We start from the raw sequence: 15471 nt of genomic DNA, 5'->3' as shown, positions 1-15471 counted from the left end.
AATGGCTACATCATAGTGGGTCAACCATAATTTAAAACCCGTATTTCATGACCGGAAAAACAAAGCCCTTCAACATCAAAACAATCCACTTGAATATGAGGGAGGTCTGTGGTCTGGAACAGAGAGGCTTCTGGAAGTAAAAGGGGTCACAACACAACAAGAAGGTTGACATTAAGACTTTTACTGCGCACACTCCTTTATCTTCTCTGATTCCTGGGGCCTTTTTTACCCATACTGACCCATAGCCTTTGATACCACTGCTGATCTGATGTTCTGTTGGCCTTAAGATTTAAACACATCCCCCCAAAAATGTATATTCACAAATATAATTAATTAATAATAAGAATTAGAATGGGGATGGGGAGGTCAATGAATGAGCAAACCTTTGGACCATAGTTCCCCAACATATCTGTGCAAGCCCAACTTGTTCATACACTGTGGATTCAGGAGGAGCGGCTGGGAAAGACTTACCCTTATGGTTGAAGTCGTAGATGTATTCTGGGCATGCAGTGGACACCATCTTTCCTGGGGGACCCTCCGGCCAACAGACAATGCCATCCCACTCTGGCAGGCAGAAAGCATCTGAGGAGCAGAATGACAGAGGCATTCAGATACAGAAGCTAAAGTGGTAGACCATGGTACTTCCGTATGATACTACCACTACTAAATAAAGTAAATAAATACATTTAGCTGCATTGAGTTCTTCATGTAGTTCTGGTGCAATTTTACAATGGTTTCTTTTGGTAGACACCAAAAGATATTTGTCTACTGCCTCTTGATCTTCCTGGTCTTCTCCTGTCAACATTACTACCCATCAGCTGGGCCCTTCTGAGTGTGTACTGAACACTGCACCTGAACTCTTAAGCTTCTAGGCAAAGGCAAATTATTCATCCAACTTAATAAAATTTTTTAAAGTGATTTACAAGATATTGATTAAAGGTCATATGACCATCATTATATTTGAACGCAAGTTTCTCGATTTGAGCATGACATTTACTTACTAATTAGTTATTAAAATGAGTATTCATTTATTTATTCATATTACTAGTGTACGTATGGTAAGTATGAATTACTAATACTGAAACTTCCAGATTTTATTAATAAAATTAGTTTCAACAATAATCATATTTCCTTTCCCCTGGTTGAAATCTTTTATTCGGGTTAAAAATGGATCTGGGAGGGGAATATTAAGGAGGGAAGCAGATTGAATCTGATAGGTCTACTATTGTGAGGCTGAGAATCATCTCTTCCACCACTGTGTCCTTGTCCTTTCCTTCTTTATAATCATTCTGTCAAATCTGACACTCTGGGAGAAGAGAAGATTCTCAGCCCTACAATAAACGTCACTCGCATTTCTTTCCCTGCCTGAGCACCCACAGATTCCCTTAACTAGTCCAAAGCTTTTTTTTTTGCTTTTTCCCTTGTTAATAGTGTGTAAATTAATTCACAGACCTTGTCAGAACATTTAGTTTAAAATAAAGGAGGGAACAGAGTGCAGTTCGTGCTGCTTACTGCGCAAGAGCTATGAATGCTGTCTGCTGAAAATGAATGGCTGATGCACAAAAGCAGTGATGTAAAGTAATGGAACTGTTCAATCGCTGAAGAAATCGGCCAGCAGCCATACCACCACGAACCCTGCTCTCGCTGAGCAGCTGGTGCTAGGTAAGTGTGGGCTTGGTCAGTACTTGCATGGGAGATCTCCTGAAAAGGCCAGCAGGGGGCAACCTTCCCCTCATCGAATAAGCAGTGATAGGGACACTGTGCTGGAGGAGATGGTGTCTTTCAGTTTAATGGGTGCAAAAGCATCACAATCCTTTTCCTTTTAGATAATAGACCGGAGGTCGTATTATTGTGCTGAAAACAACTGCTTTACTTGGGCACGAGCTGGCATGCCCTTTTGAGCACAACTGTTTGCCAATGAAAATGATGTAAATGGCCATTATAATGTGTGGGTGCTCTCCTGTTGCCATATTGACCAGTTGGTTCCCTGAGGAATCCAAAGTAACTCAAGTTACCATCACTGATAGTAATTTTAGAATGCTTTATTATTATTTTATTTAAGATTTTTTTTTTTTTTTTTTTTTAATTGATTGAGCTATTTTTCGTCAGTTTTTTTCACATTTCACCATACAGATAGGCAGTGTGGCGTAATGGTTTGGGAACTGGGCTGGTAACATAAAGGTTGCAGGTCCAATCCTCAGTAAGGACGCTGCTGTTGTACCCCTGAGCAAGTGAAACTGAGAAACATGTGTTACTATGGATAAAAATGCCTGCTAAATGCCTATCATGTAATTTAATTGAATAATTTGCATAATATTATTACAAAAACAATTGCAAACATTTGCAAACATTCCAGTTATAAAAATAAACCAAAACCGATTAGTCAGTTGCATTAAATGAATATTGTAGTCATTTTTTTAAGTAAACTATTCAACAAATGCTGAGGTTTGACAGCTTAAAGTGTGGGGAGTGATTAAGATGTGAAAATTTGACATTTCCAGAAATACTGTGTTTTTAAGCCCCACACCAGAAAATTGCTCATATGGACAAACTGCCATTCATATAAGCAGAGGGAGAATATCTCTGGTTTCTGTCTATATGTGATCACGGTCTTTTTCTGACACAGTAATGTTTTTTGTTTTTTTAAATATACTAAGGTACAACTGCGTCTTTGTTTAACTATCCCTGTACTGGTTTGCATTTCACCACTCGTCTATACCAGATATAGACATCTGAAATGCTGCTATGGATATTTCCTCCAGAAAGATAACTAATGGCCTTGTGCACATGTCGCTATAAACATATAACATATAGCAGTCCAAAAGCCTTTGCCTAACTTGTCTTCCAGCGTTTATAAGATACTGTCAAGATACACATCTGGCTGCTGGGAAGGATAATTACATTTTAAATGAGGTGAATTCAGGCTCTTTGAAATGAAGTGTAGAGGTGCAGTATTGAGGCTGTTAGTGAGTCACCGTCAGTTAAACGCATAATTATTATCTTTTACTGCTGCCAGTGGTCATGCATACAGATGCAAGCATCACGTGGTACAGGTGCTCATATGAAAGCCGGGACTGAGCAGATCTGAACCGAGTCCATGTTGTCCTTCCCCTGATTACATCGGTGCTGTTCTCAACTCTTCGCCTTCTGCTTAATTTGACTGCGGCCTTCCTCTCCCTCTCTCCCTCTCTCTCTCTCTCTCTCTCACTGTATGTGTGCATGCTTGTGTGTGTGCACGTGTGCATGTGTGTTAACTCTTCCTATAATCTCATTACATCATAATGTTGTTCTCTTTTTTGTATTTCTTTGTCCAGACCTGTCACATTTTATTCTATTCCTAATACAATGGAATTTACATGTGCTTTCATGTGATATTTCGATACCTTAGCACCTTGGCCGAACTACATTAAAAGAAGTTATATGTCAATGCAAAAGTGAGCATACACACTTTTACATCATACACCGTTTTGTATCATTATACTATGTAGCTGCTAATAAAATATTGTACATTCAACTTTTATATATACTTACTATATTCAGTGTTACCAAGTTTGTCCACCTTTACTTAACCATAATCCAATTGTGGACCTGCCTTTTTCCTTTTTAAACCTAACATATAGCTCCGATGTATAGCTTTTTAAATCTGACATATACCTGTTTCACATGATAGCCGTCCCTTAGTTTAATGGTGCAAAGGATTGCGCCATTAATCCCATTTGACAGCAGAAATATAGCATAAATAATGCAAATAACATTATATAACATTATGGCATGCAATAAATTTTAACTTTTTCTAAAAATCACATCATAAATTAACCTGGTTTACACATTGATGGTTTGACATCAAAACAGGAACTGCACTCTGGAATTATCCTCAAGCGAGCGCTGCTGTAAGAGATGTAACACTCTCCTACTGATGATGCATAAAACTGAAACCTGCACCAGTGAGCATGAAACCAATTTATTCCGTAGATATTCTCATTACTCTGATGAGGGTCTATGTTCCTTGGCTTAGTTTGCATTTCCCTGTATTGAAACCAGCTGTCCCCTCATTCACCACTAATATATAGGTAAGCATAAGCTAAACTGGGCTTTTTTGTGTGTTGTAGACCTATGATTTGCCCATTTCTGTAATCTAAATTTCAAAGAAGGAATGAGAAATGCTTATTATGTGCTTTCAGGCTGATGCTACCAAGACTGCCTGTCACATATGGTGCAAAATTAGAGAGCAGACTGGGAGCATTTTTGTGTGGTACAGTTCACGTTTTCAAAAATCACAATGACCACAGGTCTGAGGAGCTACAGTGTAATGCGCCTCACATTCTTCCATTCGTTCCCGTACCCTCAGACCACCTACACATCAGGCTCAAATTAAACCTTGTGCAGAAATACAATTTCCTGCAAATTCCGTGACCGCGATTTAAATATAAACGCAACCGCAGGGGAGAGGGGCGGAGGTCTCGGTTATCAGCGCTGTCATTCGCGGTTTCTCGAAAGTTTCTCCCAGCTCTCCTGCGATCCCGCCCCTCAGACGTCAGGGATACATATCGTGTGGATGCAAGCAAGCTTTCGCTGAAGATGTTATTTTCATCGGGTAAACGCAGGGCTATTTTCACACTAAATCTGCGTCCCTTCACCCACATCCCTCCACTGTCCCACCTAAGCAAACCCCACTGTCTCTTTAAATCAGACACATGTATCAAGGGAGCCATTGAGACTCCTGTTTATGTGAGAAACTAAATGAGAAATAATAACAAATAGGTTTAGACTGGCATCGGCATTGGTCAGCCCCTTCTAAAATAACTAAAATAGCAATTAAGGAGTTTTTGTTAACGTCATACCACAGAGCACACAATTTAAATTACTTGCTGTCACTCAACTGTTCTAATAATAGTTTGGTTAAACTCCAGTTTATAATGTCACCTATCATCCAGGGTGGGCCCAGTGACCACAGAGGACTACGTCTGTCTTGCTCCTCACAAGCAGCGTGAGGAAACGTGTACAGTATCACCCGTTACCACTGTCACTCCACAACATCCAGAGGAAGAAAAAACCACAAATTTACATTTAGAACATTAAAGGCAGAACACCGAACACACTGAGTGGAAGGTGTGTGTGTGTGTCTGTCTGTGTGAAGGGGGGGGGGGGTGATTTTGCCTGTCTAATTATTAGCATGTGTGGATATTCCTATTAATCTCAACTTTCGCATGCAAGGTTCTCACAATACTGAAAAAGGTTCACCACAGGAAATCAGATTTCAGTTAAATTGTGCTTTTCCAGACCAAAGCAATTTCTCATAATGAAAAGGGCACAATGCCTTTCACTCAGATGTACACTGCTCCTGACATTCTTGCCAACAAAAATTATTGATATAAGCTCTCTTTGGAATTTCTGTGATAAAATGAGCGCATTAATGGTATCCAGCAATGACGTGAGGCTGGAAGGCCTGCAGTGTCACCTCTGCTGAAATCTCATAAATTGCTTTTAAGCCTCACATAGCTGGTTTGTGAGATACTTTATGGCATCTGGCAGTCAGCGGACCATGCAACGCCATTTTCTTTCACAGCCAGGAGATTTTAAACATCCTCCTGCTGTTCAGCTTTGGGCAAGTGACAGCCTGTGAACCGCAATCGATATCATTGTGTTCAAGTTTTGTTAAATACGATTGGCTTTGCAGTTTGGCGGGAAAACCAAGAAGGGGCCAGTTTAGGGAGCTGGGACTACTGTGGTGAATCTCCTTATCCACAGCAGTGCAACTGCGAGGCTTCAATTGTCCTTTAGCCTTCAACTGCAGACATGTATGAACCAATTAAAAGACTTGGATCTCTATAGTAAAAATGGACTGACACATTAATAGCACGACTGCTCCAATTATTTTTGGTTTTGTGAAGACTGATTCGCCTGCCACTGCTTATAAGTGCCGGGTACTGGCATTTCTTTGAAGGAGGTGCTTACTTGTCAGCCGATTAGTGAGTGTGAGCGAGCGAGTAAAGGAATGAAGGTAAAGTGTTTATAGGACTGCTTAGTCACAGCAGTGAGTCTGGGTGCCGTGTGGTTAGCCTATTTGTTTTGACTGGAATAGTGTGAATCACAAACACGGTGCAAATCCAAAGCACTAGGGAAGATGAGGTTGTCAGTGCTTTGAGGCAGGACAGGAGCATTGCTCTTTCTAAAAAGAGGCAGAATGCTTCCTCCGGTCTCTTCAACTGTGCTATGATCAGAAAGACATGTGCAACCTTCCAAAAGGGGCCGCGACAGAGCCACAAGAGACAACAGGCCCCCGAACCACCAGTATCTCCCGTAGCAGAAATAGTTGAGAGAAAAGAAAAAAGCTTGGCTTTTACATGCTTCTTTAGCTTTGGTTAAATGTGTGTGCTGACTTCAACTGCTTCCAAGCTGGTCTACTTATTTTGTGAGACTGCACTCAGACTGCCAATCAGGCAGTAATAGTTTTGTAATTGAGATGTTGCATCATGCCCTGTGGAGTTGGTCTTTCATCCAAGATCATACCACTTCAAACACACAACATTTATTTAGGATTCGTTAAGTTTCCAGGGTTTCAGTTTTAAAAAATATCTATTCCCCATGGGCTGAAAAGTCTTTAAAGACAATGAGTTGAGGGCATCTTCTGGCATAGCTGCTTAAAAGGCATTCCAGGCACTCTGTAGTAGGAAGGTGACCAGCAAAAGTCTGTGGCACTGCCAGCCGCCAGCACTGCCAACTCAAGATCCTCAACAGCTCTGAGTCATTCTCACAAGTCGAGATCCTGAACTACTATACCACACAGCCTCCCACATATCATGTGGTAACATGAAGTTATGCAGGCCAAATTTATGTGATCCTAAAATAACAAAACTTGTTTTTCCTACATAGTCACAGTCGCAGATAGGATGGCCAACCTTCTGCTGAGATGTTTATTCAGAGAAAATAGTACAGGCCTGTAGATGCACACAACCATAATTCACTCCAGGCCAGTACAGGCCAGTAGATACACACAACCGCAATTCACTTCAACACATATTCTATCAGGAATATTCTTTAACCAATTTCAAATATTCTTTCTAGCCAACAGGCAGCTGCCTGGAAAAAGCACTGATAACAGGTTCCAAGAATTATCCAAATCCGGGAAAAAAAAGTTAAGGCAGTTGAAGAGAAGGTGGTCACAGCACACAGCACTGCCCACAACTAAGCACACAGTGTCACGTATTATTATTATTATAATTATTATTAACCTAAAAAACAATAGTAATTATGATTAAAATTGTTTGTGTGTTGCGCTGTCCTCAAATGAAAACAAAATGTATCTGTTTTCTCGAAAGAAATGAATCACAATGAATCAAGTAGACCTTGAGCATTTTAGGCCATTTAAAAATAATTCTGGTGACACTACTGCTATTATGAGCCCATTGCTGGGACAACAGTACTAACCTCTATAAAATGGAACAACCACTAAGATCTCAAGCACTGGGTGACCTCTAAGTTCTCACAATTACTCATTGGACAAAAGTCAAAATAATGCAGACAAAAGAGTCTACTCATATAGGTAGGTGACAATTATGACCTTGTACATTAGCCATAGCCATATTTAAGGACATATGCAATGTCTTTTTAAATTTTTTTATTTATTCAATCGAACAAAGTTTAATCATGAACAACACAGAAATATCCAAGAAACTGGAAAAGGTGAAGCCTGAAAATTATGTTGACCAGGCTGGAGGCAGGAGTTTTTATTTATTTTTTTAAAGCAAGTGAGCTTGCCCATTGCATAGAATCTGCTGGCCAGCTGACTATACCTTCACAATACTCACCATTTTTATACAATTAATAACATAATAAACAAAGTTCAAAAACTACGCAGCAAACTCAGGAATGTTGTCATACTTGATGTATCATTAATGTAACACTTTAGGAACATATATGAAATAATGTAGGAATATCCCATGTTCATCTTTAATATTTGGGATATGTTTTATGTTGAAAATTATTTAATGTAATTATGAAAAGGAGAGAAACTAAGTAATAAGTTGCTTGGAGCGAAAGCTGTTTTTATCTTATCATAGTATAATTGACCATTTAAACATTATATTGTTTGCGTATGCCACACAATACATTAATAATTCTTGTATTTGGTAGTTTCTGTATTCTGATTTGTTGATCAATTTAGCAAATACATGTTCTGCAGCTTGCTCATGGTTTAAGTAGTTAGCTTTATATCTGTCTGAAGTAGATTACAGTGGGTGAAACAAATGTACTGAATATTGTACCAAGGTGAGGGAAAGTTGCCTCATTCTCGCTCAAGCATTTGGTCAGGCTGTATGGTGCTGCATAATAAAACACTTTTCTTTCTACGAACAGAATGTTCCTGGCCTCCTTTTATGTAGTAAAGCAGACCAAGCCAAATGTCAAAGACCATCGAATGGTAGTTAGCCTACTGGAATGCTAATTGATATTTTATTCATTGTAATAGTCAGTTTAAATGCAACACGGCAACGATACCACACCCTCAAATTGCTCTTTACTTTCTGTGAAGTTAACTTTATAGGAACGAAACAGAAACCAAAGCAGGTATCTTCATCTACCTAAATATTAAAAATGGTGTAAGAAATGATGACAGCTACTGCAATAGGAAAAACGTAACCAAATTAACTGTGCCAACTGTGTCCTATTCATGCCTGTATAATATTTCTGGACATAAATTAAACCATTTAAATAATTTCACAGGTTTTGGCAATGAAAACCAAATAGACTGTTTTTTCAACAAACACAAGTGAAGCTGACCGTTTCCTGGTAATGTTTTATGTAATCAAATGAAACCAACAAAACAAAATGAAACCAATAGTTCCTTAATTTTTTATTACTTTACTTGGAAAGACATCTCAAAGTAGCAACAGTCTACTTTTCCACAGTTGGCTATGTACCTGTGTGGAACATTGCATGCTCGAAAATGTGCGATCCAAAGAGTTTTTAGCATGAAAAGTCAGGTCCTGAAAAAGTCTGACCAATCAATTGCAGCAATAAGTGTCAATCACTCCTGATAAGTCGGTGAAAAGTCAGTTGTACAGTGAATGAAAGTTTTCTAGCTGAAGCTGTATCTGCGTTAAACCTAAGCTATATTGGGGTTAGCCTAGTCCATTTATGTCAAAACATCTCACAACCTAGATGTCCACCCCTCTAGATGTCTAGATTCACTGGGATAGTGTCCAGGAAGTATGACTCATATACCTGCTAGCATGACTAACAGAGCATGACAATAACAACAATAATAGTACTACACCACTGCACAAACTCTCAGTTTCCTCTTCTTGATGCCAACACAGCATTCTCTTGAACATGCTCCCATAAGATGAAATGCAAGTCCTGCCATTTTGAATAATGAACTCTAAGGTGGTATATGACAGAGGTTACCACTAATGAGCAAGGTCACTGCCTTATTTGCAATTTTCCCACGCCACAGCACTGCACTGCCTTCTTTAGTTTTTTTTCTGTCTAGCGAAGAGATAATGCTGACTGTTATGTCAACTACAGCAGTTACATTGTGAATACTGGTTCAAATGTGACCCTACATTTACCTTGCCTTCCTAAACTAATCAACCTGTTTAGTTACTGTACAATCAACAGCTATGTTAGCTTGTCTGCCTTTTCTTCATTTTCTGAGAGAAATGGGTAAGACAAGCATGATACAGGCCAGACAAACCTTTTGCTTAATGTAATTTCCTTGCTCTCTATTACACCAAACCCCTCATGCAATCTCACATAAGCCTATGAATGTTACTTTTGTGTGTGTTACAATAAATTGATTCTTGACAGATGGCCTTCTGTCCTTACTGATGATTCATTTCTATTTTCACTTGCACGTATGTTTTTGGTAGTGTTTTCTTGTTGGACTGGTGGCCAGGGGGTCAATTGAGCATCTGCACCCTGAGTCTGTAGGATTAACTAAGGAAAAGCAAAACAACAGTGCACCAGATGCTACTTGATAATTGCATCTCAGGCTGAACTCGTATGGCTTTTGTGTGATTTGTGCTTTTTTTTTTTCCACATTTCTACGAGTGGAATTATGATTGGAGGGGCAGAGACAGGGGAGCGGAAGGGTAACCTTCACAGGGGAAAAGAGCTTACAGGAAACTGGAACGCCATGCTGCCAGCTTTCCACGATGACAAGCGAGTCATGTCAGGAGGTATTAAGCATAACGGTGCTCAGATCTTCCAACAGAGACCAAATGTACATCAGCGCTGTGGGCCAGGGGGCCGTGGATGGCTGTGAAATGTTAACGTCTGCCATCAGTGTGATCAAACCACTATGAATGGCTGCGTGCACTGACTTTCTGCTCCATGACAGACTGAAGGGTACTTTTGTTTTTAGAAACAGTCAATGTATCTGGATTGTGAGAAGAAACCATGTTGTGCAGTGCCTTTGAAGCCTAGATCATAAATGCTACAGCACTTAAATCTGCACAGAGCTCTATGTCGCACAGATGGAACAAAGCCTCTCTTAATTGTCTGTCTGAAGCATCAAAGGGCTTTGGTTCATATAAATGGCCAATATAAGGTGACATCAACACAGGATGTATCTACTGTATATAAACAGCTTGACAGGCATCTATGTCCCTGTAGAAAAGTAAATACATTAACATACAACAAAAATAACATTGCATGAGTTGAAAAGAGAGGGGAATTGTGGCAGAGACAAATATGACAGGGCCTTGCCAGTGGTTGAGAACGTCATGGGCTATTCATAACAAATGACACTGAACCAAACATCAAATAAAGCAGCTCGCAGAAACCACAGAAAGAGAGCAGCTGAGCTCTGCACTAAATAGAAACCTCAACCCACCTCCGGCTAACAAATTGCACCCTTGAAGGCTAGTTTGGTCATGGCAAAATATCTCTGGCAGGGGAAAAAGGGGACATGAAGTACTGGCTTTGTAATTTGCCATTGGCAAGCCATTGCCGACTCAATTTCCATATGTTTGTTTGCTGGTTTTGGCATCTGTGAAAATATAGACTCAACCAGCAATGATGCATTAAAACAAAATTTTGGACAGATCTGAAATATACAGGTCGCACAGTGATGGCTGTCAAGTCCACAAATACAGGTGGCCTTCAGACAGTGTGAAGGGTAAGCAGTGTGAACGCATTGTGAACGCTTGTGTCTCAATACATACAGCTTCAACAAAAGTCAGTTGGGTTCAGACTGATAGATTGGTGAAAATGTGCTGGTCCATGTTGCGGTGTCTGCTAATTATATTGTGGAGTGAAAATTTAAAGGTTTTCAGTGTCAATCCACACCTCCCTCTTTAGAAGATTTTCCCAAGTTAATGGATAAGATCCATTTATTGGATAAGCTCAACGGCAGACTGCTATATAAAATGCAGTCCATAAAATGCAGTCAAGAACAAAAATACACGTCCTACAAGTGTTAGCCTGAAGTGTGAGCCATTCTTGATCCATTCATCACGTACAAATAAGTTTGCTTGAATGTGGACCCAACAGATGCATTCAAATTGAATGCTACAGATGAGCATTGCATGTGCATGGGCTTTGGGGTTTATTTGACCAAAAGAAAAATTGGCCCCTTCTGGCCCACCAACACCACTTCCAGGAGCAAGCAATTACTGACCATGCCCACACCTGCTTAGCTTCAGCCATTCAGCAGAAGCTGGGTACAATAACATAGCATCATACACGTTAGAATCAAGTCGACTTTAAGCCTGCCATCCATGCGTTGAAGCAAAACCTAGCCACTCACAAAACTAAAGGTTTAGAAGAATGCCGTTGAATGAAATTTGCACAAAATGTAAAGAGGTGGAGTAGCTCTGAGCCGAGAGAAATGAACTTATATGATAGCTAGGTGTCACTGTTTTATTGCTTACATCAACAAAGAATGTTTCATAAGTTACAAGTTATAATTTGTATTATTAATTTGTTGAGTTCATCGCATTAGCCAACCATTCGATCACACAATGGTTATGAACTGAGGTGTTTATTTTATGGTTGACAGTTTGTTCCTCTCTCATGGTAATGGTCAGTTTGCATTAGTAATTGTTAGCTATTTAGATCTGTGAGTATGTGACAATGTGTTAGTGTATTGATTGGCCTTGCTTAAACAAATTTTCATGCGAAAAAGTCAAAGAATCTGTTGGTATGCATGGTTAATAATTTATGTCCCTGGTCTACAAGATGCACAATATATAAAAAAGATATATTCTTCGGGGATTTAAGTAATTTGGTTACGTTTGAACCAGTTAAACCCATATCATTTATCATAAAAGACATAACAAGTCAAACCACATGCATTATTGTTAAACTCTGCAAGATCTCAGCAAGATCTGTTTTTTATTATTTATTTTGTAAATGCAGTGTCTATAAAATCAACATTTCTTTCCTTTCCTATTCTAACATTTATCTATTTATGTACATGACATCACATAACCAAGAACCACAGCCTGAAAATATTTTCTTAAAGGCAGCAAAGCTGGTTTTGGACAGCTCTATTTAAAAAAGAAAGAGGTGTTTTGTTAAAGATGGCATACTTATGAATGGATATGTTTAATGCAAATAATCTTTAGCCTTGGGTCAGTTCAAATATTGGACACTGCCCAACCAAAATTGATTCCAAAAACAGGTAAATTATTCCTATTTGCAGTTAACAACAAAATAATTGTCGATTACATATATGAAAAACATAGAAAGTGTATCTTATGTAATGTTCTAAACCAGAAAAAAGTTGAATCTCAGGATATTAGCTCCCTTTTTGAGGTACTGTGAAGGATGCTTTTGTTATCTCATAAGGTCTCCATTCACATTAACAGTTTCCCTCATCCTTCATTAGTACAATACATTTTTGAATCTTCTACAAATCAGGATGTTCCCTTTTCTTGTGCCATTAGATTTACTGCAGGTGAAACAGTTTCCGCTACTTGAGTTCCGTTGCAAAGTTCAGTGGAGCATGAGATACTTAGACCTGACATGCCAACATAGACGGTACAGTGCCCCTGGTGAACACCCGGGCATTTCACAGCTGCTTTCATGGGGGGACAGGTTCACTACACTTTCAATTAAATTAGGTTAAGAGGAGTGTGTTTCCCATTTACAGACATACACTGTCATATTTAGACACTAAGGCATGGGATGTCCAATCTTATCTGAAAAGACGCATGGAGCAAAACAGGTTTTTGTTTTAGCCCAGCACTATGACACCTAATTCAACTAATTAACTAATCATAATCTGCAGTCAAGACCTTGTTAACTATAAACAAGTATCTTAGTGCTAGGCTAAAACAAAAACTTGCAACTACACTGGCCCTTTTCAGATAAGATTGGACACCCGTGCACTAAGGTATACATCGGAAAAGTTTCTGGGTATTGCGTTGCCACCCCAAGAAGGTGTGAATGGGCTTGGATGCCCAGCAAATAATAACAGATATGTAGGATTAATTTAGGTCAGTAAATAAAACATTTTTCCACTCTGTCCCGTCCACTTCTAACATGAATTTTATCAACTACAAATGAATGAGTATTGCCTCCCCTGTGCTCCTCAGTAATCAGGGTGATTCAATTGAATGCACTTAAACCATTTAAGGGCACATTTAATTCAATCAAACCCTTCATATTAATCTGCCACCATATTTCAATAAGGGCTATTCTGATCGCCCGCAAAGTGCTGTGCATGATAATAAGACCCTGCTGTAAATTCCTGCTAAGACCACCTTAAGACCAGCTTAGAAATGACCTGGTCAAGCTCGTTTTAGCTGGTGTATCAGCCTGGTTATGCCTGAAAAAAAACAGCTTATGCTAGTAGCTGGTAATGAAACATGGTAGCTGGATAAGCTGGGAGCTTCTAATTGATAATTGGTGACGAGATAGAGTTGGAAACTCATCAGTCTCATCAGAGGCTCAGGTTAAGAATCTTCTTTGATCACTGCCTTTTTCAGTGTTTTGCTCCATGCGCCTCAGCATCACCAAAGCTTCTTGTGAATCCATTCAGCTTTGTGTCATGGTAGATTAATAAATGCATGATCTCTCTCAAAGTATACAGGCCAGTGTATGTTTTTCTCAGCTAAATAGGTCTTGGCAACGGAAAATGTATACAATTTTGATAGAGGTACAATAGAACGGCTCAGTTTATGATACAGCACAAATTAAGACATTGTATCTCTCATAATTATTCTGTAATTACCAGGTCATTGTTTAATATCTTTGTAGCACATATTGTGATCAAACAGTTTTAATGCATTAATCAGACCTTTGTGATCAACAGGGTTGTCTGAACTTCACGACCACAAGTCAGAACAATCCAGCTCCAACAGCCATTGCCGTGCTCAAATGGTTAGGTGAGATTTGTTACATTTTTAATATTATGTCTGCACCATCTCACCCCTGCTGCTGGAGAATGCAGATCCCTGCTGACTGAACCCTCTGTAGCCCTGGGTGAAGCCACCGCCAACTGTGTATCATTCGCCACGCTCAGGATTTGATTCCAGGCTGTCGGGCTCATCCATGCCCACATCCTTCTTTATTTTATTTTTTTTATTAATATTTTTAATCTTTATGTAGATGAATCCACACACAGAGGTTTTGTTCTGGTTCTTACAAAAAAAGGTAAAAAAACCCACATCTTTGACGCTGTCCAAAAATTGCACTATTGCATAGAAACCAACAGTCAATTTTATACATCAACATTCCAGTAATTTCCAGTCCAATGTCATTGACTTGTACCACCTGCTTTACTTAAAAGCTATATAAAAATGAAGTGAGGAACTTGGTATTTGGTGAAAATATAATGTTTGTTATTATGTGGCACCACAAGGCATCACAAAATGGCTGAGCCAGAACAAACTTTGCAGCTTTCAACCCACCGTAGTCTTCAGGATGCAGAAGAACTGTAATGGATAAATTATTTTTAATCCTTCCATCTTTGATTGTGCAATATTTTATTAATTGTATAAAAAACAGGAGGATTGTAAAGCTGGAGACAAGAAAACAGATATTTTGCTAAAGGGAAGCTCACTTGCTCTTTAAAAAAGGCTCCTGCCTTCAATAAAGGCACTACGATTTTCAGGCCCCACCATTTCCTTGTTGATGGATATTCTTTTGCCTTTGTTACTGTTGTTTATGTATCCATAAAAAAACACTCACCTGGCAATTTATGTTTGGACTTGATGGCTCTCTCGCACCTGCGCTTGGCATTGATCAGAAGGTACATCTGCTCCTCTTTGGTGAGAACATCATCAGCATCGACCTGCAGGACAAACAACACATTTGCAATCAAGACATGAAGACTATCTTACAGCTTAGTGCTATTTGGGCAGATGTCATATAAAAAAGGCTGTAATTCCTATACGCATCATCCAATATGGATGTAAATATTGGTGAATATATTAGAGGCGAGATTCTACACTTTAACATCATCTTCATTGTTTTATTTCAAAGCCAATGTGCTGGAGCCAAAACAACAAAAATTGTGTCACT

The 15471-nt window shown here is 39.2% G+C and overlaps 1 protein-coding gene across 2 annotated transcripts in view; it reads right to left on the bottom strand.

Moving 5' to 3' along the window:
* pth1r (parathyroid hormone 1 receptor) overlaps window positions 1-15471 on the bottom strand; it is a 103480-nt gene that overhangs the window by 36110 nt on the left and 51899 nt on the right. For both annotated transcript variants that reach the window (XM_064346933.1, XM_064346934.1), the window contains exons 2-3: window positions 15139-15241; window positions 472-582 (exon numbers count right to left, since the gene is read on the bottom strand). In XM_064346933.1, coding sequence (XP_064203003.1) covers window positions 472-582; window positions 15139-15241 — 214 coding nt within the window. The remainder of the gene's footprint in view (window positions 1-471; window positions 583-15138; window positions 15242-15471) is intronic.

Source organism: Anguilla rostrata, chromosome 8, assembly GCF_018555375.3.
Source record: "Anguilla rostrata isolate EN2019 chromosome 8, ASM1855537v3, whole genome shotgun sequence".
Classification (NCBI taxonomy): Eukaryota; Metazoa; Chordata; class Actinopteri; order Anguilliformes; family Anguillidae; genus Anguilla; species Anguilla rostrata.
This window is presented reverse-complemented; position numbering and strand designations above follow the sequence as displayed.